This window comes from Argentina silus, assembly GCF_951799395.1.
Source record: "Argentina silus genome assembly, chromosome: 14".
NCBI lineage: Eukaryota > Metazoa > Chordata > Actinopteri > Argentiniformes > Argentinidae > Argentina > Argentina silus.
In genome coordinates this window covers 3,968,986-3,995,771 of record NC_139668.1, presented here as the reverse complement: position 1 = coordinate 3,995,771, position 26,786 = coordinate 3,968,986, and the positions used below count along the sequence as shown (strand labels likewise).

Genomic DNA, 26,786 nt, shown 5'->3' with positions numbered 1-26,786 from the left:
TGGCCACCAGAGAGGTGAGATTTTGAGGCAGAGGATGTGATTTTCCAAGTGCGTAACATCTGGAACACCTATTTGGCAAGATTCACACACACCTTTTCAAAAAAGCAATAGCAAATCTTTGAAAGTGCAGAGCCAGAAGTGCATAAAAAGGCACTGAGTGTGAGGAGATATCGACCCTGTTGTATGCTCACATTAATACACATCTTTTATTTATCTAGTTAAGTGCATCTCCCTCTAATTTACTGGAAAGAATGATCACATGCTATTCCAAAGGAACCAGAAAAAAAATATTTAAAAGGCTCATTACTCATAGATGACTGGTGATAGATGATATTTCTGTAATCCCATGGACGCAGTCCTGAATCTAATGGCCCTCTGACTCAAGGAAAAACAACCAGACGGAAAATGTATTGATGTGATTTATTGAGCTCCACCAAACTAAAATGCTGGTTACAAGAGCAAGGCCACCATGCAAAGTACCACAATCTGCCTATATGGCCTTTCCTTTACATAATAACGCTAATAGCTCGGAATAGAAAATGTATCTACTCAGGGAGACTGACACACAGTGCAGTATTTTGCTATCAGGCCATCAATAACAGAAATAACAGTATAGAAAATATACAAATAATGCTAACGCTAACCATTCGTTTCTATTCCTTATGGGCCTCGATGCTGCAAACTTCTCACAGGAAATCCTCACTGTACACAACCTGGTTCCGCTTGTCTCTGTATGAGCCTTTGGCACTGTTCTGCACAGCTGTGGGAGAGAGAGAGAGCGAATAAATAAATCCAGGGTTCAGACACATGTTATAAGTCAAATCTGTGTTTGACAGTGATATTTACCCAAAGAGGCCCAGACCGATTTGCCAGTGGCTGCTTCCAGCATGGGCTGCTTTCTGGCAATGCTGACTTTGATGGGGATGTCACCCACTGTCGTTCCATTCAACTGAGAGAAGGGACAGAGTGCAGCAAAGGATATAGGTTTTGCAATGATGTATAATGTTGTGTTGGGCCAGGGAGAGGGAGCTATACAGCTATACTGACCTCAGCTACAGCCTGGTCAGCAGACTCCATCTTCTCAAAGGTGATAAATGCACAGCTAGAATGGGAGAGACAAGAGATGTGGCACAACGCATGTTTATAAACCTCATTATTTTCCATGAGGATTTTTTTTTAGTTGATTAACCGAATTATATATTTTCAATTCACCTCGACACAGAGGATTGACACTAAAATTGATCCCAACAATGAGTCTCTATAATGAACCCCCAAAACTGTTTTGTCTCTCAATCACACACTACTATACTACAAGTAGAAACATATAGTGATTTTGCATACTTGCGTGGGGAGTCCATGGACAGGTCAATGATGTTGCCATGCTGTGAGAAAGCTGAGCGCAGGCTGTCCTCCACCAGGCCGGTGCCATACACATAAACAGTGTTCCCCTTCCGTACCCCCCGTCGCTCCGGGTAGGAGTCTGACCCTGAGAGAGGGACCGAAAAAGAGTGAGAAGATGAGCGGCAGAGACAACATTGTATTGTTCTGTTATCCTCGGTTCTATCATCAGTCATCACAATACTAAATACATGAAAAGGGATGGCCGGTAAGAGAAAACGACTTACGTCGGAAAGGTCCATCTCGCTCTCTCTCTCTCTCCCTCTCTCTGTCTCTGTCTCTCTCCCTGTCTCGGCTCCTGTCTCTCTCCCGGTCCCGTTCTCTGTCCCTGCCCCGGTCGCGTTCTCTTTCCCGGTCCCTCTCTTTGTCTCTCTCCCTGTCTCGGTCTCTGTCTCTCTCCGTCTCTCTGTCTCTGTCTCTCTCTCGGTCCGTGTCCCTGCTGGCGGACAGGGTGCCTCCCTCCTCCTCTTCCCGAGCCCGGTCGCCTGAGCTGACGAAGCTTAAGAGGAATGCAAAGGGAGAGATGTTAAACCAGTGGATACAGAGAACAAGTGGATAAAAACACGATCTTATCAATTACGCATCCACGTTTTAGGCTTACCTCTCGTACAGAGATTTTCTATGGGCTCTCTTGGCAGACTAAAGGATAGATGAAAAATAAAAATAAAACATATATTACAACATAATATAATTTTTTTTTTTTTTACATTAGTTGGATATACATTGATTCTGTGGCCAAGATAGGGTGGAAAGAACTGCAAAGGGGTCATTCCATTTGAAAGAAAACTGTCATGGCATAGGCTATAATGTGTCCTGATAACTGAGGTATAGGCTATAATGTGACCTGATGACTGAGGCATAAGTTATAATGTGACCTGATGACTTCACGCCATCACCACTGTACCTCAGGGAGCTCTTCATCTGTGGAGACACTCCTTTGGAATGGTAGGAATGCTGGGACCGGTCCTTTTTCTGGATCCTGATGATCAGAATAAACAGATACATCTATATATCATATCATTGCTATATGAATGTGTTTCCCATGATACAAGATATAAAGCTTTAACAATTGCATTTTAGGGGCAATTATTTAGTTACTATATGCTTTGACTTCAATGGCATTACGATTGACTAGGGGTTAAAACACATTTGTATCAACCTATACATTATCAATGGTACCAACGATGATCCGATGCATTTTCACTACCTTCTACATTTGTACATGTTACACAGTATTTTACCTTGAGCTTGATCTCTAGCGTCCTAGAGCGTTTGAAGCCTGAGTTCTTGTTCTCTGACTTGATGGCGCTGATAGCCCCAGACTTGATCAGCATCTTTGCCTGCTCTGTAGCTGTGGCTGTGTCAAGCACAGGCTGGTCTGACAAGGCTGGAGGAGCAAGAGGGTCGTGATGAGATGCAACCTAATCAGCTGGAATGTATAGATACCCAAGCCATTTTAAAGAGTAGACCCTTTTAACATAAAGACAGAGCCACATACCGCGTTTCAGTCCACTCTGATTCGTCTGGCTGGTTGAACTTTGCTTCTTCAAAGCCAACAACGCCTTTTTCTAGAGGATAGAGATGGACGCATTGGCATGATATCACACTTACCCACACCTTATAATATCAAACTGTGCTGACATTGACAGTCTATATCTGTCAAACTGTGGTGACATTGACATTTCAGAGTGAACCCCCAAAACTAACTAACCCTAACCCTAATCAGGGAGTGAGGTGATTCTTTACGTTTCTAACCTTTTTCTTCAGTTTGGCATATTTCTTCTGGAGAGACTCCTCTTCCTCTGTCAAAGAACTTGGGAACACCACCATGGTAAACCCTGCTGAAAAAAAGCATTGTCAATAAGGAATAAGACAATCGCAGCAACAGACAAACGCACAACACATATATTTCGCAGCAACACGACAAATAGTTCGCAGCTAGCTTTTTCCATCCACTGGCTAGGGGCTGGTGAGCTAGGTGTCTAGGTCCTCTGTCTCTGTCTGTCAGCTAACCCCGTTCTCTACCTAGTCTAGGCTAAAAAGCCAGGGCCTAGCATAGCCTAGCATATCGCGAAAGATAGATCTGACCAAAAGCAAAAGCCATCTAACTAACAACAAGTGTTGCTGGTCTGTCAGTGGATAGTATCCGTTACATAGCGGTTCATATTTTTGACCCAACACCACCGCACCATTCATAGGTATTTCGTTAGCTACCTCCGACTGCTTCAATAAATAGCGGATTCCACCTGGACCTAAAAAAAATAATAATATGTATATACACAGACACACATATACACACACACACACACACACACAGGCGCATTGATATGACGTATTCACTTGTTAGGGAGCTTGAAAAAAAACTTAAGAAGAATAAATCATCAATCGGCACACTGAAACGCGAGAATTCTTCATTTACAGTGAATGCATAGCAGAAACCTAGCCAATTCTTCTATATTTTTGAGTCAAACTAAGGACATTATCATTTGAAGCAAATGTACAAACTTCCGCCTACCAAACGTTGCCATTTCCGAAGCGACAGTCAATAACAACTGCAGCAACTTTCATCAGCGGCGCAGAGATGGAAAAAATTGGTACGACTAGTAGTTTTTAGCAGAATCGTGGAATGTTTTGCATGTACAGTACATTAAAATGCATACATTGAAGCTTGTTACTACTTTTGTTTAGAGTAACATTGAACTTGCTTGTGAGGCAAGACAGTTTTTTTTTTACTAGCTTGTAGATATCCACCTAATGACTTGTCTCAGGTTAGCCAATATAGCTACAGTCAGCAAGTGTCAAGACAAGTGCTCCTCCCCATTCCCCAATGTGCAACGTTCCGTTGTTACTTAGCCAGCTAAGTAGTGTTATGGGCAGTGTATTGTTGGCCAGGGCTAACTTGAATCTAATATATTTTGCCTGTGATTGAATACAATGGGCTCTCTCCCATTGTATTGCACTAGACAATGGCAGCGTGCATTGAATGTACTCATCCCATGTCCCATTTCACCCATCCACTACAGATTTGCCCCATGTGGGCCCCACAGACCTCCCTCTCTCCCTGCTGGAGATGGGCTGCTCTGGTAGATTTGAGCTGATGACACATCCACAGCCCCACCATCAGCCCTTGCCCCCACGAAGCACGGTCTGTATGAGAGGATTGTTTGTGGTTGGATTCATACATAGAAGGAGCAACTCAAAATAGTCCATCGACCACCGTTTTCTTCAATAGGAGTTTTTGCATATTATGTGTCGTTAAGTTCAGAGAAGAGAGAGCATGTTTTAAGCTCCATTCTATCACTCTTTCATCTACAGCTTCCCCATGGACTCCCTCCTACGAGTGTGGACCTGGAGACCGATGTAGAGAAGCGATTTCTACAAGACCCTGCCTGGCTACCCATACACGACACAGACACTGCTTTCCAGAAGTTTCTGAAGTGCGTGTGCTTACTTTTCCTCTTTGAATTCCTTTTAGATTACATTGGATTTCATTGATAAATAACTTCCTGAGGATGAGGTGATGTGTATAAGGGCCCTTCAGTGGTCTATATGTTAGAAGTATCATGATTCACCTCTGGTGAGTAAAGTATTGTTGTATCACAATGACATGTTTGAATTAACAGTGTTGTTTGCCCCCAGGGTGGCACTGAGGGACATTCATGTGGACTCTCTCCTCCAGTGTGCCCCGTCTCCCCTGCACTCCGGCCTGTCTGTGGTTAGAGATCCAACCACAGGAATGCTGCAGGATTTCACGGAGGTAGTTGACAAGCCTCTGATATAACTCCATCTTAAAGAACATGTGTTAAGGCTGGGATGTGACTATGATGTCTATGATGACTCTAAAGTATGCCATTCAAATATGAAGCAGAAAGGCTGTGAATAAATCGTTGATTTTCATACTTTGTGATTCAGTGTTGCTAATTCTCCACCTCGCCCCCTCCTTTTTCCTCTCTCTCTCTCTCTCTTTCACTGTCTCCTAGGTGTTATTGGAGGACACAGGCCTCTCAGCTAAGAACTCTCTCTCTTTGCAACGTCAACCTGGGCCCCCTTCTGAGAGCCTGCGAGGAAGCAACACCAACTTCCCTTTTCTGCCTGGTGGGTCTGATGGCCAATCACGGCAACGTAGCGTTTCTGTACCGTGAGCCACAGTTTAACAACTCCCGGTGATCGATGAGACATGCTAGACCACATGCAAAGCGAGGCACACTTGAAGTCTATTTTCCTTTGCAGCGAGAACATTGCAGAAGCGTAGATGCAGAGAAATAAGCACATCGTGTCAAATGTAAATGAACAAATAATCTCAATCATCCTAAAACTACGTAGGAAATGTGCAAAAATCACCCTGCACAGATTGAAAGGTTTGGTATTGCATTTTAGGCTTGTATTAAAAAAGTAAAACGGTGTTGACACATTTGTTGATGCCAGCTATAGGCTACTTAATGTATGTATGTATCTATCTATATATTAACTTTTTAGCCAAGTATGATTCATTATACAATTGGTCTCAACCAATTATTGTTCCCCAATGAAATTGTGGATCTGTCTCCGTCCAATCACGTGTCCGAAATCTCAGACACCACTGGGACATTTTGACGAAAACGTAGGTGAATGATGCGTCTTCCCATTAAGATCTGGCACTTACAAAACGACACTGATTGGACCAAGAGGGGTGCTATAATATACAGAAATTCCGAAATGACACTGATTCGCTGATTTGACACTGATTTGAAATGAAATGACACTGATATGATGCTATAGTACCAATTCACACAAGGAGGGACACAACATCGTTCGTGTGGGACAGCATGTTTACAGTAGACTTGGTTTTGACTGTTTCTGTCTTGTTTACATAGGGGGCATGGAGGAGCTTACATTGGAGCAAATCAAGAAGAAATCTGAGCTGGAGGAGGACATAGACTTTGAAAATGGTGATTTGAACTTCATATATACCTCTCATGACAAAAGACTGCCAGTCAGTGCATATTGATGGTCTGGAGTGGGAACAATCATTCATACTCATTGCTTGTTTTGTGAGGGGAAATGCTTTATTCATAATAAAATGGCCTTACAGGCCTTTAGAAATAACGATGGGTCTGTGCTGTTCATGAGCACCAACTGTTACTCTTCAAAACAATTAATGTTTCTTTTTGTGTGTTATGGTATGTACTAACAGTATTGTATTGTTGCAGTGTTGCTGTTATGTGATGGGTTGTGTTGGTAACATTCTCTCCTTACTACAGGTTTGCTCACAGCGCCCCCTGGACATGCTGGGATGGATTTTAGTGACAAAGGTTTGTGTGAACCTTTGTCTATATACTGTAGGTACTTCTCCTGATGCATACTTGTGATGAGGTATATAAATTCATTTATTTTTATAAACACTTTGAAGATACCAAACCCACCAAGGGAGAAGTCAACCTCATGTCCCTCCTGTCCACTTTTGATGACATCATTGACTCTCAGTTTGAGGGAGAGGTTAAGGAGAAAGGCCAAGGAAGTGGAGATGCTCCAAAACTACCAAGAACAAACAGCCTGGAACACCTGGGGATTAAGGTATATTCAAATGTTCAACACAAGCAACATACAGGAGCACAACTTAGGTGAAAAGGGAAAACACGTCAGAAAAAGTTAGAAGGTACTCTTTGGAGGGGCTTTAGTGATCTTCATATTAGAAAAACAAATCCAATTGTATCAAAAGGTAAATAAATTTGTTTAGTCCGTGTGGAGTGTTTAGTGTGGGGAAGGCTCCGACCAAGTAAAGGCATTTTGCGAGTTAGATTTGTTACTATATTCAAATGTTGTTTTCTCTCAGCCATATAATCTGTGTTTAGTCATGTTAAGAGATTGAAAGGTAGTTCTTTACTTCCTGCTGTAGGACTCCCCCTCTACCACGGCCACCTCAACAGAGAAGAAAGATGGGAAGACCAAACTAGGAGAGTCCCAGGAAGAGAAGAAGAAATGGGCAATTCCTGTAGACATCTCCTCTCCCTGTGAGGACTTCTATAAACGCATCCCTAACCCAGCCATCAAGGTACTGTACTGGCGTTAATGTCATGGTTGTTTGATAAATGAAAAAAAATCTCACTAAGTCAGACTCTCCATTGAAAAGTGCTGATGGGAGGCAGTAGTAAATCAGGACCACTTTTAATCACATCAAATGCTTTTTATTTGAAACACACACACTCTTGATCTGACAAAATGTGGTCCCTAAGAAACATTTGACCGATGAACCCTTACCTTTTCATCATTCATATCATATTTTTTTTACCTTTGTTGACCTTTCACATTAATGTCATCAATCAAATAAAAAGTAGTCTCTATTTACGACTGAAGGCGGTGCATCCGGTGAATTTCCCCAGCAGATTCTACCCACAAATATAGAGGAGTGCTTCAAATGGAGGCGGGGATTTCAACCCGATTTTTTTTAAAATAGATAATTGAATGCACATTGCTCACGAAAACTTCTTCAGCTAACTCCCATGTTTTCATTTTGTGCAATGTGTGCACATTGGGTTGTAAACAACAGCATGGACGGAGGAGGAGGGTCATCGCTTGCAAAATGTTTTAAGGGGTGTGGACTTGCTCACAATTTACGACAGCACTTTTTACATCTAGATTCTGGATTCTAATCCATTCATGACAAACTCACTTCCTGTTGATTTACAGTGTTATTGTGAAACATGTTAATTGAAATGCTTCAAAACATGGCTATATTTTGTTATTGCAGGTGATTATTGACTTATTGACTACCTCTCCCCCTCTTTCTTTCCAGTGGCCTTTTGAGTTGGATGTGTTTCAGAAGCAGGCAGTGTTGAGACTGGAGGCCCATGAGTCTGTGTTTGTGGCTGCACACACATCAGCAGGCAAAACTGTGGTTGCAGAATATGCTATTGCACTCTCACAGAAACACATGACCAGGTGTGTGTTTATGACATGATTTTTCCTGATTGATCAGATATCCCTGATCCTGACCTTCTGATTTCATATCTGTAAATGATCATTGATATTAATAAGTGTCATTTTCTCTGGATTTTTGGTGTTGTTTTGAATGTGGTGTTACCTAAACTTCGATCCAACTGTGCAATCTGATAGGACCATTTATACCTCCCCCATCAAAGCGCTGTCCAATCAGAAGTTCAGGGACTTTAAGACCACCTTTGGGGACGTGGGGCTGCTGACTGGGGATGTTCAGCTGAGCCCTGAGGCTTCCTGTCTCATCATGACCACTGAGATATTAAGGTGACATCCTGATAAAACCTCATTCAACACTTGAAAACATCGCCTTACTAAGCACATATTGTCTTTAAAAACATTCAGCCCAAACATGAATAGATCGGCTGAGCAATGTAACTGTTTGTTTTTATCCAGTTATATTTTGGCTAACCCTATTGTAACATTAATAGTTTATCATATCCTGGTTGACTGACAGTCCCCCCCCCCCCCCTCTTTGTTTCTTGTAGGTCGATGCTCTATAATGGTTCAGAGGTCATTCGAGATTTAGAGTGGGTGATCTTCGATGAGGTTCACTACATCAATGATGCTGAGGTAAGGACAAACCAGACTTAAACATTCTCATTGTCCTTAATTATTTAAGTCAATCGAATTCTGCTGAATGTCTTTCTCCATCTCGCTCTCTCTCTCTTCCTCTCCCTCAGAGGGGAGTGGTGTGGGAGGAGGTCTTGATCATGCTGCCTGAACACGTCAGTATCATTCTACTGAGCGCCACGGTGCCCAATGCTGTGGAGTTCAGTGAGTGGATAGGGTACGTCATCAACTATGACTTTTTTCTCTAGCTCACTCTAAAAGTCCATAGTCATCACCATGCTGAAGTATTCCCTGTTATGAGAGAGACAATGGCCTTTTCTCAATCAAGATCAAAGGATTAGCAATGTTAGTAAATTGTCCCCACAGTTACAACTGTGTCTATTCATTAGTTAGAACACAGTAATAGCCATTACTTACCATTAAATAAGTATTTGGAAAGTGAAGCATTTTTTCTTCTTTTGACTCTATACTCTAAAAGTTTGGATTTGAAATCAATCTATTAATATGAGGTTAAAGTACAGATTGTCAGCTTTTATTTTAGGGTAGTTGTATAATAATAATAATATAATAAACTTTATTTATATAGCACCTTTCAAAACAGTGTTACAAAGTGCTTTACAAATGTGCAGATAAACAAATATGCAAATAAAAACTAAATATCAGTAGTAAAACACAACACAAGGGCAGCATCAGTTAAAGTCTAGTCTATAAAAATGAGTTTTAGGAAGAGATTTAAAAGAAAATACTGATCTTGCTAGCCTAATATCCTCAGGCAGGTTGTCTTCAGTCTAGACTCCGGAACGGCCAGAAGGGCTGCGCTGAGGCTCGTGGGGGATTACAAGGTCTGAAATATAGTCCGGTGCCAGACCCAGCCGAGCCTTAAAAGTTATCAGTAAAATCTTAAAATCAATTCTAAAAGAGGTAACCAGTGTAGGAAGGCTAACATTGGGGTGATGTGGTCTCTTTTCCTAGTTCTGGTTAAAAACCTAGCTGCTGCATTTTGGACTATCTGTAACCGTGAGAGGGACTTTTAACTGAGAGAAGAATAGAGGGAGTTGAAACAATCTAAACAAGATGAGATGAATGCATGGATGACTTTTTCTAGATCGGCAAATGACAAGAAAGGCAGTATTTTGAAAATGCTAACTTGGAGCTAGGAGGGCCAAATATTACCTCCGATTTACTGTCATCCAATGATTTCATACAGCACTGTATGTCCCAGTGTCAGGGATGTTCAATGTGTGGTGATGTGCTTTGTGGCTGGTCTCTGGATGGTATTCTGTCTTTAGCTTGTATGGTTGTGTCTGTCTTTGTCTCAGTCTTTCTCCTCTTCTGCTGTCTCCTCTCCTTCTGTCTCCTCTCCAGGCGTATTAAGAAGAAGCACATCTATGTGATCAGCACAGCGAAGAGGCCTGTGCCTCTGGAACACTACCTGTACACGGGCAACAGCACCAAGACTCAGAAAGAGAGTTTCTTGCTGTTGGACGCCACAGGCAACTTCCTCACCAAAGGGTACACACACTCTGATATATAACCAATGGATACAGTGTGTACAGTAGTTGAGACATGTTTACATAGAGTTATCATGAAGGTTGACATAGTGTCTGTTTGATGTTGGTGGTTTTGTTTGTTTTCTAGGTACTATGCTGCTGTGGATGCCAAGAAGGAGCGCACCAGCAAACATGCCCAATCGTTTGGGACAAAAAATACATCTCAAAGCACTACACCTAACCAGGTATCTCTTTTTACCACCTTTCTCTCACTTACTGCCTTCCTTTTCCTCTTCCCTTCTGTTTCTTTGTTCCTCTCCTTTGTTCCTCTCACCCTCTCCTGTCATTCTAACACTAGAAGCCCCGGGCCCTCATTACTAACCAAATACTCAGAGTGATCTGGAGACATCCATTTGTTGACGTTACTATAACAGTGTAATCAATGAATTGGATCAATACCATGCAAAAAAGGAATGAACTGATTATGTATAGTCAGCACTTAAGAGTCATTAAAATATCACATTTTGTACTTTTAAAGAGCTTAGATATTGAATATAACATTGACGTACATACTGTAATATGTTGGCTTATAACAAGCGATCATGTTCCAAATGTCTGTAATCAGGGCGAATTTGTCTGTCTACCTGCTCGTGGATATCGAGCTCTTATCAATCAGACACACATAACTATAGGCTACTGTAGTCTACATACACACACAGGTGGAGAAAATATGGTGGTTCTTATAGACTGAGAGCAAAATTCTGGCTTGAGTAAAACAAATGTAATAAGCCTACGCTTTCGAAATACAGGTGTGATGAAAGGTACGTGTCTGTTCTTCGCAGGCTGGGTGCGCAGGCTTCTATTCACATGTATTCTGATCATGCAAATACCTGCTATAGTTTGTCTGTATTGTTGATATCGCCATTACGGTTGAAATGGGTAAGCCATTCATAACTGTAAGGTAAAATTCATAAACCTGCCAAACACATACACACACAAGGGTTTGTTTGTCTCATCCATTATCCAGAAATTACGTATTGACTGCCCACTTTCGGTGTTGTTATCAACGTCACTGGCATTTACACAGACACAGATACTGTAGCCTACATACAGCGGGTGAAATAAGTATTGAACACGTCACCATTTTTCTCAGTACATATATTTCCAAAGGTGCTATTGACATATAGATGTTGGTAACAACCCAAGTAATCCATACATACAAAGAAACCAAAAAAAATACCTTCAGAAATTAAGTTATGTGTAATAATGTGAAATGACACTTATCTTACTCTTTCTCCACCCTGTCATCCAGGACCGGGCGGTGTGGCTCTCCCTCCTCCACTCCCTGTCCCAGCGACAGGAGACACCTGTGGTGGCGTTCACCTTCTCGCGGTCACGCTGTGATGATAACGCCCGCTCCTTGGCCTCCATGGACTTGACCAGTGCCGTGGAGAAGAGCGAGATCCACTCCTTCTTCCAGAGGAGCCTGAGCAGCCTCCGGGGGGCGGATCGCCAGCTGCCACAGGTACAGTGGGCCAGTGTTTAAAAGGTTCATACTTCCATCGCAACTAGGGGCTACCTCAATGCCACTGCTGCAGACACACGTTTTTGAAGACATAAGGTGCTGCCGAAAGCCACCACAAGGTGGCGACAAGCTGTGAAGGATGTTTGAAAAGATCCATCCTTCTGTTGGTATAAATGACTTACAGTGCTGACATTGTTGGTGTTCCCTCCAAATAACCACTTAAAATAAACATGAGAGAGAATGGTTTGTGATTGCAGAGCTTATCATCTTGCCTTATCAGATAGATTGTCACAATCAAGTTTGTTATCACAGATCATCTCATGAATTACAGAGATGAAGAGTAGAAATGGTTTAAATATAAGGTTATCTGAACGAGGACCAAGCAATGCGACCAACTGTTTTTCAAATATCCTTATCTACTCTCATCCCATCATGCATTCTCTCATAGGCCCTATGCGCAGGCGGCAACCAACACGTGACGCGGAGAAGCAGGAGAAATGTTCGCATAGTTTGACATGAATAAGAGCCAGTCGGCTTTGATAATGCAACCTATGGATTACAGAATACAATTAGAAATGTTCATGTGAGACAGGAGTAAGGATTTTGGATTTCAGTGGGATTGAGACTGGATAGAATAGTATCCTACAGTAGGCTAGGACAGCAGAAGATGGCTGTGACAACAGCACACTGTTGATGACAAATTCGCTCACCTTCCCCCACTCCGGTCCTATATTGTAATTCGCATTACAGACCCATGAAACATTCCTTTTGAGAAGAGAGATTGTTCTGTCTGTATAAACTGACCCGCCTCCTGCTCTAGTATTGAGCTCGCTAAATGTTTTTATTTGATCCATAACAGACAGTGTCTTCAGTAAGTTCTTAAAACTTTTGAAAAATGATCTATTTGATTTGTACATTAACTTCTGGAAGAGCATGTCCCCTATACACTCCGTGGCGACATTTCAATACCGTGTTCAGTACCAGACTCTGACGGCAAGGTCTTCAGATTGTTTTCCCATCACAAGAACTCTATATGATGACATCGGCATAAGGCTTTGATTGCTTTTATATACAGTAATACTGTCCTTGGGCTGCTTTAAAATAAAAGGCTATAATATTGTCAAATAAGCACTAATCATTTTGTAAGCCTAAATGCAACATGTTGCTTAGGAGACACAGGATGGACCGGCCAACATTTTTTTATTGGATCTTGAGCACTTTCCCGACAAATTAATGAAAGAAACAAAATTAATCAATGAAAATGCTGATCAGCACTGAAAGAACTAAAACTTCTCTTCAATAGGTTTGAAAGTGAGCTTCAAGGCAAGCACGACTCGAGCGCCATCTACAAATGTCAAATAATACTGTCCTCGGGCTGCTAATGAATCATATAAAAACCACAATGTAATTGTAAAAATGGCTAATCCTAAATGAAGAATAGCATTAAGTTAGCATTATTTCTTTAATCAAATTATTTTTGGAGCTGTAGTTGACAGATGATGTACTAATGTGTGTAATTGATTGGCTTCCATAAGTACAATTTATTTAAATTGTCCTTTTATAGCATATTACAACACATACAGCCTTGATCTCTAGTCTTCCCCTCGCATTGCGAATGTGAGATTAAAAAGTCTGACAATGCCAGACCACAGCATACCTAACAGTGTAAGTACAGTGCCTTTTGTTTCATTGTTATCAACCCACCTTCTCTCTCAGATCCTGTTGATGAGGGATCTGCTGAAAAGGGGAATTGCCGTCCATCACAGTGGGATCCTGCCAATCTTGAAAGAGGTCATTGAGATGCTCTTCTCACGAGGGCTAGTAAAGGTAAGTCTAATTGGTCCATTTGTGGTGGTGACCTATGAGGGCTTGTGTAGACCTCAGCCCCATAGTCCAGTAGATAAGCTTGAAAATGGTTCACTTTTGAAAGTGAGCATGAAAATTGGCAAACCTGCATACTCTTTTTTCGTGCTGAACAAAACCTGATATAGTGCCAATTTAGCCTGGCCTTTTTGAAGCCTCTTACACCACCTAGAGGTTAATGAGAACTTGAAATGCTTTTTTGTTTAAAAATTGTAAATGTTGTCAAAAAGCTGCATCCATGCAAATTAACAAAATCTGATAGCCATCTTAGTCAGGCCTCTTGGGAGCAAGTAGCTCCACCTACACTTCAAATCTCATAGCCTTTGAATGGCCATTGACTTACAATGGAAAATGTGAGGTGCTACAACCTGTTAAACTGAAGGGCCCGATAGTGCCCCCAATTTCTGCTTCAATTTAATGTGTTTCTGATGTCTGGTCGGGTGTTCATAACACAGTCAAATGAAGCCACCTTCCAAATATGGGCATCTCCACAACTTGCTTACATATCCAAGATGGAGACTGCCGACGCTCCGGCTGTTGTGAAGAGGCGAACATGTTGGAGAACATATGGCTCATTCCATAAACGAGAGGGCCAAAGTTACAATACAGATAACTAAATATTTAGTATGTAGCTTAGGGTGTCTAGTTTCAGGAATACAATTTATATGCAGAATTGGACTTCAAGTTGTCCTAAGTGGGACAACATACACATTCAGATTAAACAGGCTACTGTTTTCTTACACAGACACACACACACACACACACACATACATACACACTCACACTCCAGGCAGCAGCACACAAGCACGGGACACAGAGCAGGGGAGTGAAGAAGGCGATCTATTCAGGTTTCTGTGCTATTTCTCCCGAACTCCTTAAACTCCCACTCTTTTGGTCATGTTGCATCACATGCAGCAAGGCGCAAGGTAGTCGATGCTTGCATGTCTTTCAAATATTTACTTGTATTATTCTGATGATGATCAAAACTATTGCATTGTCACAAAATAGAACAGACACAAAATAAGAACTAAAACAGCATTGATCACTAGTGTTGGAACAATTATGACGACAATATTCATTTTTATTCTGTACGTGGTCTGAGAGGTGCTGTATCGGTAGAACGGCCATTCATCACACAAATTGAAACAAATATGTGATTTAGTGGGACTAGGAGATCTGCCTTACCATCGTAACGTCAAGCGCATACAAAGTTACGCTGCTACAGTGAGCTTCAGTGTCAGGATTCCAGTTTTACATTTACATGGTATTAGAATTAAATTATGTATAATGATTAATAAGACCATGAAATATGAAGGGAAAGACGAGTATAGTTTCATGTCACACGATTTTTGTGAAGGCACCAAGCCAGTACAAGGGTGTAACAAACGTTTGAAATATCCTGTGCTCTTCTCCATCACAAGATATGCTGCCCCACTATATTTCAATGCAATCACATAGAGAAATGGCAAATTAAATATAAATGTCTTTGGAACAGCCCTACATTTTTCCATCCACAAAACTGTCATTTGCCCCCTAATTTATGGAATGACCCATATACATATTTGGTACAGATTGAAAAAGGAGAGTCTAATGATCATACCACTTAAGAGTCATGTGAATGTCAAGTGAGTATACAGCCCAATGCGTCATTTTCATTGAATCTCTCAGACTACAAACATGTCATAATATTTACCATACAGTTGTCTGTGTTTGATCAAATGTCATATGGAGGATATCAAATACTCATTAGGGTTTTCCGAACATAACCAGCATATGCAGGCTGTAATCTGATCAATATTGGGCGTGTGAGCAACCTAAATGCGCATCAGTCAGCCATTGGCAGAATGGTTGGTTTACATAGAGAGAGACCACACTGAAGGTCAATGAAGCCCATATTTCTTTCTCTCTCTTGAAAGTGGCTCAATTCTGTTTCCAAATGTATTGACAAGTTGAGGGACTGTGATGTGTCTCCAGCTCTATTGACTGATAATTGACTGTCCCATGTACATTTGACGATGACTTTGATAATGAAAGAAAATATTTGAGATATTTTATTTGCACCTTATTTCTTTGTCGTGTTATTCTGAAGTATGATCTGAGCATAGCCGTGACATACATAGACACATTTCCTTGCCAATCCTTTGTATTGTAACCGCCAACTTATAAGGCCAACTTATAATTGATAACCTGCTTTTGCATATCATCATATTTCTGATGTTATAAGCAGTTTAGTTTGGGTATAGTCCAGAAAGGCCTGGCTAAATAAGTACTGTATCAGGTTTTGTTCAGTGCAAAAAAGTATATGTGTGCCAATATTCCTTCTCACTTTCAAAAGTGAACAATATGGTAGTTTTTAGGGTCTTATCTACTGGACTACCAAGTTTAGCTGAATGCACTATGAACTGACAACATAACAGAATGTATATTAGCCATTGTCAAAATTTGAGCTTCATTCACAGCAATTGTGGTCAATACAAGTCCTAACTAAGCAACTGATCTCCCCTCCTCTCTACCTTTATCATTCTCTTTCTCTCAGGTCCTGTTTGCCACCGAGACGTTTGCTATGGGTGTGAACATGCCTGCTAGGACAGTCGTGTTTGACAGCATTCGAAAACACGACGGTACCGGCTTCAGAAACCTGCTGCCTGGTACGCTTCCTTCCCTCTTCTCTCCTTTTTTATTCTCTCTCTCTCTCTCTCTCTCTCTCTTCCCCTTCCTTCCTCCACTTGTCTCTTGACAGACACACAATACTCACACACACGTACAGCCCCTCACCAACGTTTCTCAGAAGGGGTTGCAACCATAACACTTCATTACAGCAAACGGGAATATCAAACATCCAAGGGCTTAATGGTATTGGAGGCGCTCTTGAATGAACAGCTGATTAAGGCATGAATATAAATGATGCAAAAACAGATAACAAACACTTGCAGGAAGTCAATTATACAAGTCCGTGTTTGTTCCTCTCTTCTCTCTGAGAACTGAGTGGAGGAGAAAATAGAGTGGGTAGGAAAAGAATATGGATGCTTCAGAGCTCATTGTATTGTGTATGGCAAACCTCTTTGTGTATGTGTCTGTCTCTCTCTTTCTCTCTCTCTCTCCCCCCCCTGTCAGGTGAGTACATCCAGATGGCTGGTAGAGCAGGTAGGAGAGGTCTGGATAGCACAGGCACTGTCATCATCCTCTGCAAGTCTGGAGTGCACGACATGGGAGACTTGCACGTCATGATGCTGGTGAGGCTTCCATCAGAATACACCATTATCCTTTACCCACTAGAACCATTACACCATCCACACCCCTCACATGATGGAAATACTCTTATGTCATGCATTTATTATAACTAGGGATATACAGGTGAATCAGCTAATGCTTTAGTTGACAACTATTTTGGGGAAACAATTGATCGGATTTCTGTCAATCAGTCCAAGGACAAGAAGTTCCAGCGAGAGTGAGGTGACATGTAGCCAGTTGGACAAAGGAAGCTCAGTTTCAGCAATTGTCCCCCCTCTTGTCTTCATTTATGGGACAGGGAATGGCAATTTGCTAGAAAAAGAAGAGAAAATAATCGACTGACAGCCCTAATTACAACCCGACCAGACTTCAGGTGCATAGTGTCTCTCGGCTTGTGTTTTCACACGACACCAGTTCACTGCTCTATTACAGTGATACTGAGCCCATGCATTCTATTGTACTAATGATATACAGCAACAGTGCTGTGAAGTTTCCCTCCTCCCTTTCCTCCCATAGTTTGGTGTCTGAGCTCAAATCCCTGTACATCTAACCCTCCTCAAGTCAAATCCAGATAACTCTTCCATTGTGCTGGATCAGAACCTACACTTACAATATTCACCTAGACTGCCTGATTTTTAACTGATTTCTTTAATGTGTGGATTTTGAGTGGAATATCTGTATTCCGAGTGGATCTTTGTGGTTGGTTGATATACACAGGTTATCAGCAATGCTCTGTAGCTCTGGCTAAATGTGAACCAACGGGGCGCTTAGTGGCGTAGCACACTAATGCGCTTAGCACGTAATCGCAAGGTTCCTGGTTCGATTCCGACCCTCGACCTATCTTGCATGTCATCCCTCCTCTCTCTCCCATCCTTCCTGTCAATCTCTACTGTCTCTATCCCAATAAATACAAAAATGCCCTAAAAACATATTTAAAAAATAATAATAATAAAAAAATGTGAACCAACTGCCATGCAGATTAATTGTTATATCAATCTTCGGATCAGTTGTTTTAGCCTTTTGTGACCCCCTTCTACTCGACACTCGTGACCGTTATTGTTTAATAGCAGAGTAAGCTAACTGTTACTGTGTAACAATGTATGCTAACGCTAACAGAAACATGACTTGAAGTGCTTTCTTCTCAATGGACATTGAACACATCCTGCCCCATCATCTTGAATGCTGACTCTTCCTGTTTTATTGGCTTCCAGGGGAAGCCCACAGTCCTTCATTCCCAGTTCAGGCTGACCTACACCATGATCCTCAACCTGCTGCGGGTGGCCCTCCGAGTCACTGACATGATGAGGAGGAGCTTCTCTGAGAGCCACAGAGACACCCTGGTACAGTATATATACACATACATACATACACACACACACACACATACAGACACACACACACACACACACCCTTACCCTTGTTTAATCCCAGCAAACCATGCGATTAACTCGATTAATAGTTTGATAGCCCTAGCATTTATTGATGTATCCTCACTAAAGTCTCTCTTTCTCTTTCCCTCCTTCTTTTCCTCCTCTCTCCCTCTCACAGTCTCATGAGAAGCAGATCACCCAGCTGAGACAGACTCTGTCCTCTCTCCCTCCTCTGGACACCGAGGGTCAGCTGTCTGACCTGCTGCCGTACTACCACACGGTCACCGAGCTACGCATCACCGCTGAGGCCCTGCAGGTACACACACACACACACACACTTCTACACTCTCACAAACACTGAAACACTTAAGACCTTTACCAGACAAGCAAGCTGTATCTGCGACACCGACGCCAGGTTGAGTCAACCGAAAAACAAAAAAAACACTTAACTCTAGCAGTTCTCTGCCCACCGCTCAGCTGTCATTGAAAATGAATGGACCCCTCTATTACCTGCTGCTCCTGTGTGAAACCTGCTTTATACACCGACAAGCACACACTGTGCTTCATGAGCGACTGACACAACACAACTCGAATGCTCTGGCTCAAACGGTAGCCAACGACAAAATCAGATAAATTTGTCATTCCTTGATGTTCCTGTGGTAAATTGTCTATCTCTTGTCTTTTTTCAGAGTGCCGTACTGGAGTCAAAGAATGGATTGAAAGCTCTCTCAGTGGGACGAGTGGTCGTGGTCAACAACAGACAGCACTTCAACGCCCTGGGAGTTATCCTACAGGTGTGTGTGTGTGTGTGTGTGGGGGGGGGGGGGTGTGTGTGTGTGTGTGGGGGGGGGGGGGGGGGGGGTGTGTGGGTGTGGGTTATAGCTTATCTCTCTCACTATCACAGCATCTACATGAGTTACAATTCTCCTCCCACTCTTTTCCTCGTCTTTCTCTGTGGTTTCCCTGCCAGGTGTCCAGTGACTCTGTGAATCGTACATTTACGGCTCTCATCATCTGTGAAAAAGGCAATGAGGAGGGAGGAGGAAACACCCTGAATGCAAGCACCTTCCCTCACCTCTACAATACAGCTCTTTTTATACCTGAGGGTTAGTCAGCGTGCGCACGCACGCACACACACACACACACACACACACACACACACACACACACACTGCACATTACAGAAGCCCTAACACACATACACATACACACACAAACTGATACACACACACTGCACATTACAGAAGCCCTAACACACACTCCTCTCCTGTCTGCTAGGCCCCTGCAGTCACACGGTCCAGAAGCTGAAGCTGCAGGACATCTCAGCCATCACAGTCAAGATCCTCAAGGTGATCCCTGACAGAATCATTGACAACTACAACAAGAGGCAGCAGCCGCGTTTCAGGTGTGTGTGTCTGTGTGCCTGTGTGTGCATGCGCGTGCGTGCATGCGTGTGCATGCATGCGTGTGCATGCATGCGTATTTGTATAGCAAGTGTCAGTTCTTGCATATCATAAGTCTTATAGCTATTATAAATTCACCAGTAACTAAGCAACTGAACTGTAAAGTACTCCAAAAACACAATATAGCTGCCTCTCTCTTTACATCCTTTTCTCCTCTCCTCTATTCTTTCTCCTCCACGTCTATCCCTCCCAGGCTTGATCCTCCAGGCCAGGCCATCTCTACAGCCACCCAGGAGATTCTACGAGTGGCAGAGTCCAACCCGGGTGGGGTCGTGACCCTTGACCCAGTGAATGACCTCCAGCTGAAGAGTGTGGATGTGGTGGAGGGCACCATGAGGGTCCGGGTTCTGCAGGACTGCCTCAAAGACTTCACCTGTGTCCACTCCCCCACCTTCTCAGAGCAGGTGTGTGTGTGTGTGTGTGTGTGTGTGTGTGTGTGTGTGTGTGTGTGTGTGTGTGTGTGTGTGTGTGTGTGTGTGTGTGTGTAACTGAGTTGAGATGATAAACTCACTACTCAAGTTCAAATACGCGTGCGTGCGTGTGCGTGTGTGTTGTGCGTGTTATACTCAAGTGAGGTCAAATGTTTGTTTGGGATGTATTCTAGTGATGAAAACCTCTTGTCTGTGTCAGTTTGTGCGCGTACAGGAGAAGATGAGCGTTCAGGAGGAACTGGACAAACTGCTCTTCCTTGTCTCGGACCAGTCCCTGTCTCTCCTGCCTGAGTACCACCAGAGAATTAAGGTCTGTCTGTGTCCCTGTCTACGGCATATCCAACACTCACAAAACACAACACCTGTTGACCTACTTCTAGACACACATACGATGATTGAGTCTGTCTCGGTCGGTAAATGTACGGTAAGGTGCTTTGTGTGACAGCTATTTCAGCATGTTAACCCTATATTTGGTTGTCATTCCCGTAGTTGTTACAGCATTGCTGATATTGCCTGATGCTAGTCCCTTGTATAGCGTACAACAGAGTGTGCTATTGCCTAGTTCTCTGTGTCATATTGCTCGCTGCAGTGCAGCGTTAATGCTATTGACTCACTATGTAGTAATACTGTAATAAAGCTGTAATAGCCGTGTCATAAAGCTGTAATAGCCGTGTAATAAAGCTGTAATGACCTGTCCCAGGTGCTCCAGCAGCTGCAGTATGTGGACAGTGGCGGGGCGGTGCAGCTGAAGGGCCGGGTGGCCTGTCAGATCAGTAGTCACGAGCTGCTGCTGACGGAGCTGCTGTTTGAGAACGCCCTGAGCCCTCTGGCCCCAGAGGAGAGCGCCGCCCTGCTGTCCTGCCTGGTTTTCACACAGAAGTCCCAGGTGGAGCCCCACATCACCAACACACTGCAGGAGGTACGCTTCACACCGGGGGGGGGGGTTGTGTTGATGTGTGAGGGAGGATAGTCGGATGCGGGGGGGGTGTCTGTGGCAGTGAGTGTGTACTGTATGGGCTTTGTTGGGAGGGTGTGCTGTGCACTAGGGGATTTCTTTTTACCTGTCCCCTATTTGTTAAAGTGGTGATGCAGTACTATATGAATATGGGTGAATCAGACCTATTGGAGAGAGACTGGCCTACGTCTCTTGAGTAATACATTGAGTACCAGTCTGCTGCTCCAACGGTGACTCTCACACTGTCCTGCCTCAGACTAGACACACACACACACACACACACACACACACACACACACACACACACACACACACTTCCCCCCGGAGCAAGGGCACCTCACCTGACACGCTCCCTTCTGAACACACACCCATGTTCATGTGTGTTGTCGAGCGGCCCTGATACATGGAAGTGCTTTAAAGAGGCCTAAATTTGTGATGACTGTGAGCCTTCAGGCGGTTTCTAGGGGTGCTGGAAGTGCTCTGAGACATTTCTGACGACGTTGAGAGGAATGTACGCTTTGAGAGAGGGAAGGCTGCATTTGTAAGGTGGTGGAGATGGAATGGGGCATATGTTTGTACGTGTTTCAGAGCCTTGTATGACTAATATCTGTGGGTGTCTGCCTCTCTGACCTCTCTCTCTCTTCTCCTTCTGCCTCTCTCCCACTAACTCACCTATTCCTTATGAATTCACCCTCCTTCCCTCTCTCTCTTCCTCACCCTCCCTCTCTCTCCCCCTCCCTCCCCCTCCTCCTCCCACAGGGCATTGATCGAGTGCTGTCTGTGGCCCAGCGCATCGGCGAGCTGCAGAGGGATTGTGGGATAGCGCAGACGGCTGAGGACTTTGTCTCCCAGTTCAAATTTGGCCTGACGGAGGTTGTGTACTGCTGGGCCAGGGGCATGGTGAGAGTTCACTCCTTTCAAGCCAGGGAGAGACAGTTCATAGCTCCTCATAAGACTCTCAGAGCTCTGACAGCACTGTGCTGATGATGTGATGTGTGTCCCTCTCCCTCTCCTCTCCTTTCCTGCCCTTTCCTTTCCTGTCCTCTCCTCTCCTGCCCTCTCCCCTCCTGTCCTGCCCTCTCCTCTCCTCCCCACTCCTGTCCTCTCCCCTCCTGTCCTGCCCTCTCCTCCTCTCCTCTCCTGCCCACTCCTCTCCTCTCCCGTCCTCTCCCGTCCCGTCCCAGCCTTTTGCAGAGATCGCCCAGCTGACGGACGTCCAGGAGGGCACGGTGGTGCGCTGCATCCAGAGGCTGGACGAGGTGCTGAAGGAGGTGCGCCAGGCGGCCCGCATCGTAGGAGACTCCGTCCTGGGCAGTAAGATGGAGAGGGCCTCCCTGGCCATCCGCAGGGACATCGTCTTCACTGCCTCGCTCTACACACACTGAAAGAGGGAGGGAGGGGAGGGGAGGGGGGGGGTGTAGTGATTGTACAGAATGTAACATGGAGTAAGTGTGTGCCAAGGTGCCTAAGCCAAGTGCTTCTTTGTACTTCAGTGTGTGTGTGTGTGTGTGGTGGGAAAGGATGTAAATATAGGCATACAATTGTTTCCATGTAGGTCCTCATGGAATTCCTGGAAAGGGAATGCTCTTAAAAATCTGACCAGTAGTGATTATAGGAATTGACAATAAGATTTGTAATTCATTGTACTGTAATAAAATCTACTGTATACCAACACAGTCATTTTCCCATTCCCTCCAACCCAACTGCGTGAAGTGATGATGTATTGAGGAATTGGGGAGTATTGGGGAAAACGTAATAATAGTAAAAAAAAATCTAATAATAATACTGGGAAATCCAAATGACACTGTACAGTACATGCACAGTTGCAAAGCCCGTGCTATGACAATCATAATGTCACTTGGCCTACTCTAGTCATGCAACTCGGTCATTTCCAGCAAGTTGTTACACATTGGTAGTATCGACAACAGCTGATTCTCTCAAATTCAATCGCGGGGACAAAATTGTCAAATATTGACGTCATGCCAAGTGTACAAATCCAATTTCGGTTGTCTCTTTGAAAGGTATATATGTCGGATGTTCCACTCCGGCAGCATGTGTATTTTTTCCAGCCTCGTCTGTCTCTTTAAGACAAGGATAGCCGTGTGTCTGATTAATTCAATGTAACGCGATGCGTTAGTGGAGAAACCTATTTTCCGCTGTCGCGGTGTGGATGTACCAGCTGAGCGAGAGAGTAAAAAAAAAAAAACGCGATTTTTTCCCCCCCCCAAAGTCATTACTATCCGATTTTATACACCACAAGAAAGTTTGAGTTTCAGGGCTATTGCAACGGATGCTGAAATAAAAGAAAATATGGGTTATAATTAGCTAGAAGAAAGAAAAAAAAACTCCATCATTGTCTATCAGTGAGAGGATTTACACAAAGTCACACGTATTGGAAGAATATTGACTATAAATTGTGTGAAGGGGATTATTAACGAATTCCAATATTGGACTATACGAAATGTCGTCTGAAAAACACGGTAAGGTTTTCTCTGGTTTTGTTGCGTCTTTATGTCACAGCTGTAATTGATAATTGAGCCAATTCTCCCATCCCCCCACTGTCTATTCGTTTGCTTGTAATATCATTTGTAATAAAAGTATTGCCGTGGCATGTTTGCTTTTTGGTGGTGCATGATTGTCCCAGTTGTTACAGTGACGCAGAATACCGATCTATCTTTGCATCATCTATATTTTCCCATGTCAATATCCGCCAAACCCATCCGGCTCTCTGTTATCTGCGCTGTATCCACAGGCCGCCTCTGTGTGTGTTGGATGCTTTTCTCTGTGTTTCGTCCATCATGGACGCGTTTAGTCATCTACATGTCTACAGAGAAATAACACGCGTGCGTGTCTGTGTGCGCGTGTGCGTAATGATCGTATAAATAATGCAGTACAATTTGCTTCATTTCTCTCTTTAACTCCCGTGGATTCACTGCATCCAGGAGGTTACCAAGGTAAGCGCCATGTCTCTTGAGTGAGCGGTACTCTTCTCTTCCCCCCTCCCCAACTGTGAATGAGTTATGGCAGCGTTTCGGGATGTCAGGTTTCACGTTTACTAACCCTTCACATAAACTCCTCACCTCAATGAAGTTCACTCGACCACACGTAGGCCTGTACATTGTTTTATGTACTAATGAACATTAGATTGCTGTATTCCGATAGGGAGTGGAAGATGAAAGCATTTTCAGTGGAAAGATGGCAACAGACAGGCCGACTCCTACTCAGCAATTGGCTCATCTTGATTATAGGTATTCCCAGAAGAATCAAAACATGATTAGCCTTTATGCATTAGCACCACAAGACACTTTGAATGATCAAACACATCTGTTAGCTTTGATGATTCAAGTTAATCCTTTAACAGTGTAGTGTCAAAAGGGCTATGTGGTTGACCAAAACAACTTGTATCTAAAGTAGCCTATGTACTGTACTGACCTTGTAAGTGGTACATTCCTTTTAACAGAAATGGAGAAAGGTTCAATGCCAGTTGAATTGGACTAATGTGTGATCTTAATGACCGGTCGTCTGATATGGATACACCACGTCTTTACGTGTAGTCATTTTCTCTCTGTCACAAAGGCACATCATAATGCAATGTTACCATTGGCTCATACCCTGTGATGTCTGGGTCCCTGTTGCACGCCATGCACCCTTTAAAGGTGTGGGCCTGTGCTAGCTCCTCCCACGTTATCTGTCTGAGAGGTCTAAACTGTTGACAGTGTTGGTGGCTTATGTAATTCCTGTCACCAAACACATCTCATCACTCACTCATCTCTCTTTCTCTCTCTCTCTCTCTCTCTCTCTCTCGCTTGCTCGCTCTCTTTCTCTCTCTCTCTCTCTCTCTCTCTCTCTCTCTCTCTTTCTCTGCCTCATCATGGGTTGAATAGTTGCTACAGTGAACATGGTATTATGCGTGTCATTGTGATTATTAGCATGCTGTGTCCAGTGCGATAAGCTTATTCCTCTCTGTGAGAGGTATTCACTGTCTTTATGAGCAACAGGTTTCAATGTGTTCTGCAATCAGGCTTGTATTAAGTGAGCAGGGACCAAAATGTCAAAGATAGATAGTTCGATCATGTTTCTGGCACCCCCCGTCTCTCCCCCCGTTTCTCCCCCCGTCTCTCCCTCTCTCTTTCTCTCTCTCAGGTCTCGATGACTCAGGACGCCAGCCCATGTCCCAACCTATGACCCAGATGCAGCCCCCTCCGTACCACCATGTCCAGGACCCCAACATGCCCCAGCACCCTAACATGCAAGGCTGCGGCCCCCAGCCCAACTACCCCCCTCCGCCCCCACCCCCAGGTTCCGAGGGCTATCTCCAGGAGACCCAGTTCCACTGCGCCCCCCTCGGGCCCCATGGCGCCCCACAGGGCTACACGGTCCAGACCCAGGGCCCAGGAGGGACCGTCCCCCACCCCCCTGTAGGGTACCTCCATCCAGGATACCCTCTCCAGCTGCAGCCCTGCACAGCCTATGTGCCGGTCTACCCCATCGGGGCATCGGTGGGTGGCTGTGATGTTGACAGCAACAGTCTTTGACATGTATTGGAACACACATGTAGAGCTTTTCCATTGATAAAATGTCATGATAAGGCAGTAATACCCCAAAAATTTGAACATTGTGTATTGGTCAGCATCATAGGAGTTCCCCACATTGTGGGTTTATTCTACTGGTCTATTATGGCAAGAACCATTGTTTTGCTCATCTTGAGGCATACCGAAATGTAGGAGAGTCACAGCACAAAAAGCAGTTGGGAAGTTGGGAACCGCTGTCTTAGGATCCCCTTTGTCTGCCCTCTCTCTATCAGGGGCAGCCCTACCTGCCTGGGGGAGGGGCCCACCCGGGGATGCCCCAGGGGCAGATGGCCATGCAGATGCCCCCTGGCATCGCCCTGATGGAGCCTCGGCGTCCGCCCCACGACTACCTGCCCATCGCGGTGCTCACCACAGTCTGCTGTTTCTGGCCAACAGGGATCATAGCCATCATCAAAGCAGTACAGGTAAGTGCTGCTTGGTTACGCCTACTGTTGATGCTGTGTAGGCTAGGCTGAACATCGTGCACAATAGCCAACATTATGTAATTGCGGCATTGTTTACAACAGGCTAAAATTGATTTTTGCTTACGGCTTGCTCTGATGTAGTTGAGTTGAGTTGAGCTGACAAAGCCATAGGCCTACGCAGGCTTCATCTGTTATCACAACTGGTTAAGGCTGAGAAAATAGTGTTTTTTGTGGCTTCCTGTGTGAAAGTCTTGCTTTCCCATCTCTCTCTCTCTCTCTCTCTCTTCTTCTCTACGTGTCTCTGTCTCACTCTTTCTCTCTCTCCCTCCTGTCCTCCCTCAGGTGCGTACGGCAGTAGCCAGAGGGGACATGGTGACGGCAGAGATAGCGTCCCGCGAGGCACGTAACTTCTCCTTCATCAGCCTGGCGGTGGGCATCGCCTCCATTGTCCTGTGTACCATCCTCACCGTGGTGGTCATCATCGCCTCGCAGCACCATGACGATGACTGGGAACCCTAA

General features: G+C 44.0%; 3 protein-coding genes across 4 annotated transcripts; 2 read left to right on the top strand and 1 right to left on the bottom strand.

Annotated features, from left to right (window-relative positions):
* Positions 1 to 412: 412 nt before the first annotated feature.
* nelfe (negative elongation factor complex member E) lies at positions 413 to 3,687 on the bottom strand. The gene is made up of 11 exons (XM_083684364.1): positions 3,613 to 3,687; positions 3,154 to 3,236; positions 2,897 to 2,966; positions 2,640 to 2,785; positions 2,303 to 2,377; positions 2,000 to 2,037; positions 1,626 to 1,897; positions 1,342 to 1,486; positions 1,048 to 1,102; positions 847 to 949; positions 413 to 760 (listed from the first exon to the last, which is right to left on the bottom strand). Exons 2-11 carry the CDS (start codon positions 3,226 to 3,228, stop codon positions 687 to 689), a joined length of 1,053 nt encoding a protein of 350 aa, XP_083540490.1. The 5' UTR covers positions 3,229 to 3,236; positions 3,613 to 3,687; the 3' UTR covers positions 413 to 686.
* A 74-nt stretch (positions 3,688 to 3,761) lies between these two features.
* On the top strand, positions 3,762 to 23,787 carry skic2 (SKI2 subunit of superkiller complex). Of its 2 annotated transcripts, XM_083684833.1 has the most exons (29): positions 3,762 to 3,992; positions 4,422 to 4,543; positions 4,714 to 4,835; positions 5,038 to 5,155; positions 5,379 to 5,493; positions 6,252 to 6,326; positions 6,639 to 6,689; positions 6,788 to 6,951; positions 7,274 to 7,429; positions 8,171 to 8,316; positions 8,491 to 8,637; positions 8,859 to 8,943; positions 9,054 to 9,160; positions 10,309 to 10,455; positions 10,582 to 10,678; positions 11,746 to 11,958; positions 13,675 to 13,785; positions 16,358 to 16,469; positions 16,936 to 17,054; positions 18,264 to 18,392; positions 18,601 to 18,738; positions 19,112 to 19,216; positions 19,393 to 19,528; positions 19,701 to 19,827; positions 20,079 to 20,289; positions 20,516 to 20,626; positions 21,017 to 21,235; positions 22,031 to 22,171; positions 22,456 to 23,787. In XM_083684833.1, the coding sequence occupies exons 1-29, from the start codon at positions 3,980 to 3,982 to the stop codon at positions 22,654 to 22,656; spliced, it is 3,738 nt and encodes a 1,245-aa protein (XP_083540959.1). In that variant the 5' UTR covers positions 3,762 to 3,979; the 3' UTR covers positions 22,657 to 23,787. The 2 variants fall into 2 exon arrangements, with proteins under 2 accessions (XP_083540959.1, XP_083540960.1); XM_083684834.1 differs by lacking the exons at positions 3,762 to 3,992; positions 4,422 to 4,543; positions 4,714 to 4,835; positions 5,038 to 5,155; positions 5,379 to 5,493 and adding an exon at positions 5,647 to 5,680.
* On the top strand, positions 23,733 to 26,786 carry prrt1 (proline-rich transmembrane protein 1; the record flags this gene model as incomplete). The annotated part of the gene is made up of 4 exons (XM_083685012.1): positions 23,733 to 23,751; positions 25,415 to 25,770; positions 26,076 to 26,267; positions 26,610 to 26,786. 4 exons carry the CDS (start codon positions 23,733 to 23,735, stop codon positions 26,784 to 26,786), a joined length of 744 nt encoding a protein of 247 aa, XP_083541138.1.

Bases quoted from the DNA above. Each gene is read 5' to 3' on its own strand.
- nelfe (XM_083684364.1), bottom strand. From the start codon at position 3,228: ATGGTGGTGTTCCCAAGTTCTTTGACAGAGGAAGAGGAGTCTCTCCAG. The intron at 1,898-1,999 runs GTAAGCCTAAAA...ATTCCTCTTAAG, and splicing joins AGAAAATCTCTGTACGAGAG to CTTCGTCAGCTCAGGCGACC. The intron at 1,487-1,625 runs GTAAGTCGTTTT...TCCCTCTCTCAG, and splicing joins GCGAGATGGACCTTTCCGAC to GGTCAGACTCCTACCCGGAG.
- skic2 (XM_083684833.1), top strand. The intron at 5,156-5,378 runs GTAGTTGACAAG...ACTGTCTCCTAG, and splicing joins TGCTGCAGGATTTCACGGAG to GTGTTATTGGAGGACACAGG. The intron at 8,317-8,490 runs GTGTGTGTTTAT...GCAATCTGATAG, and splicing joins TCACAGAAACACATGACCAG to GACCATTTATACCTCCCCCA.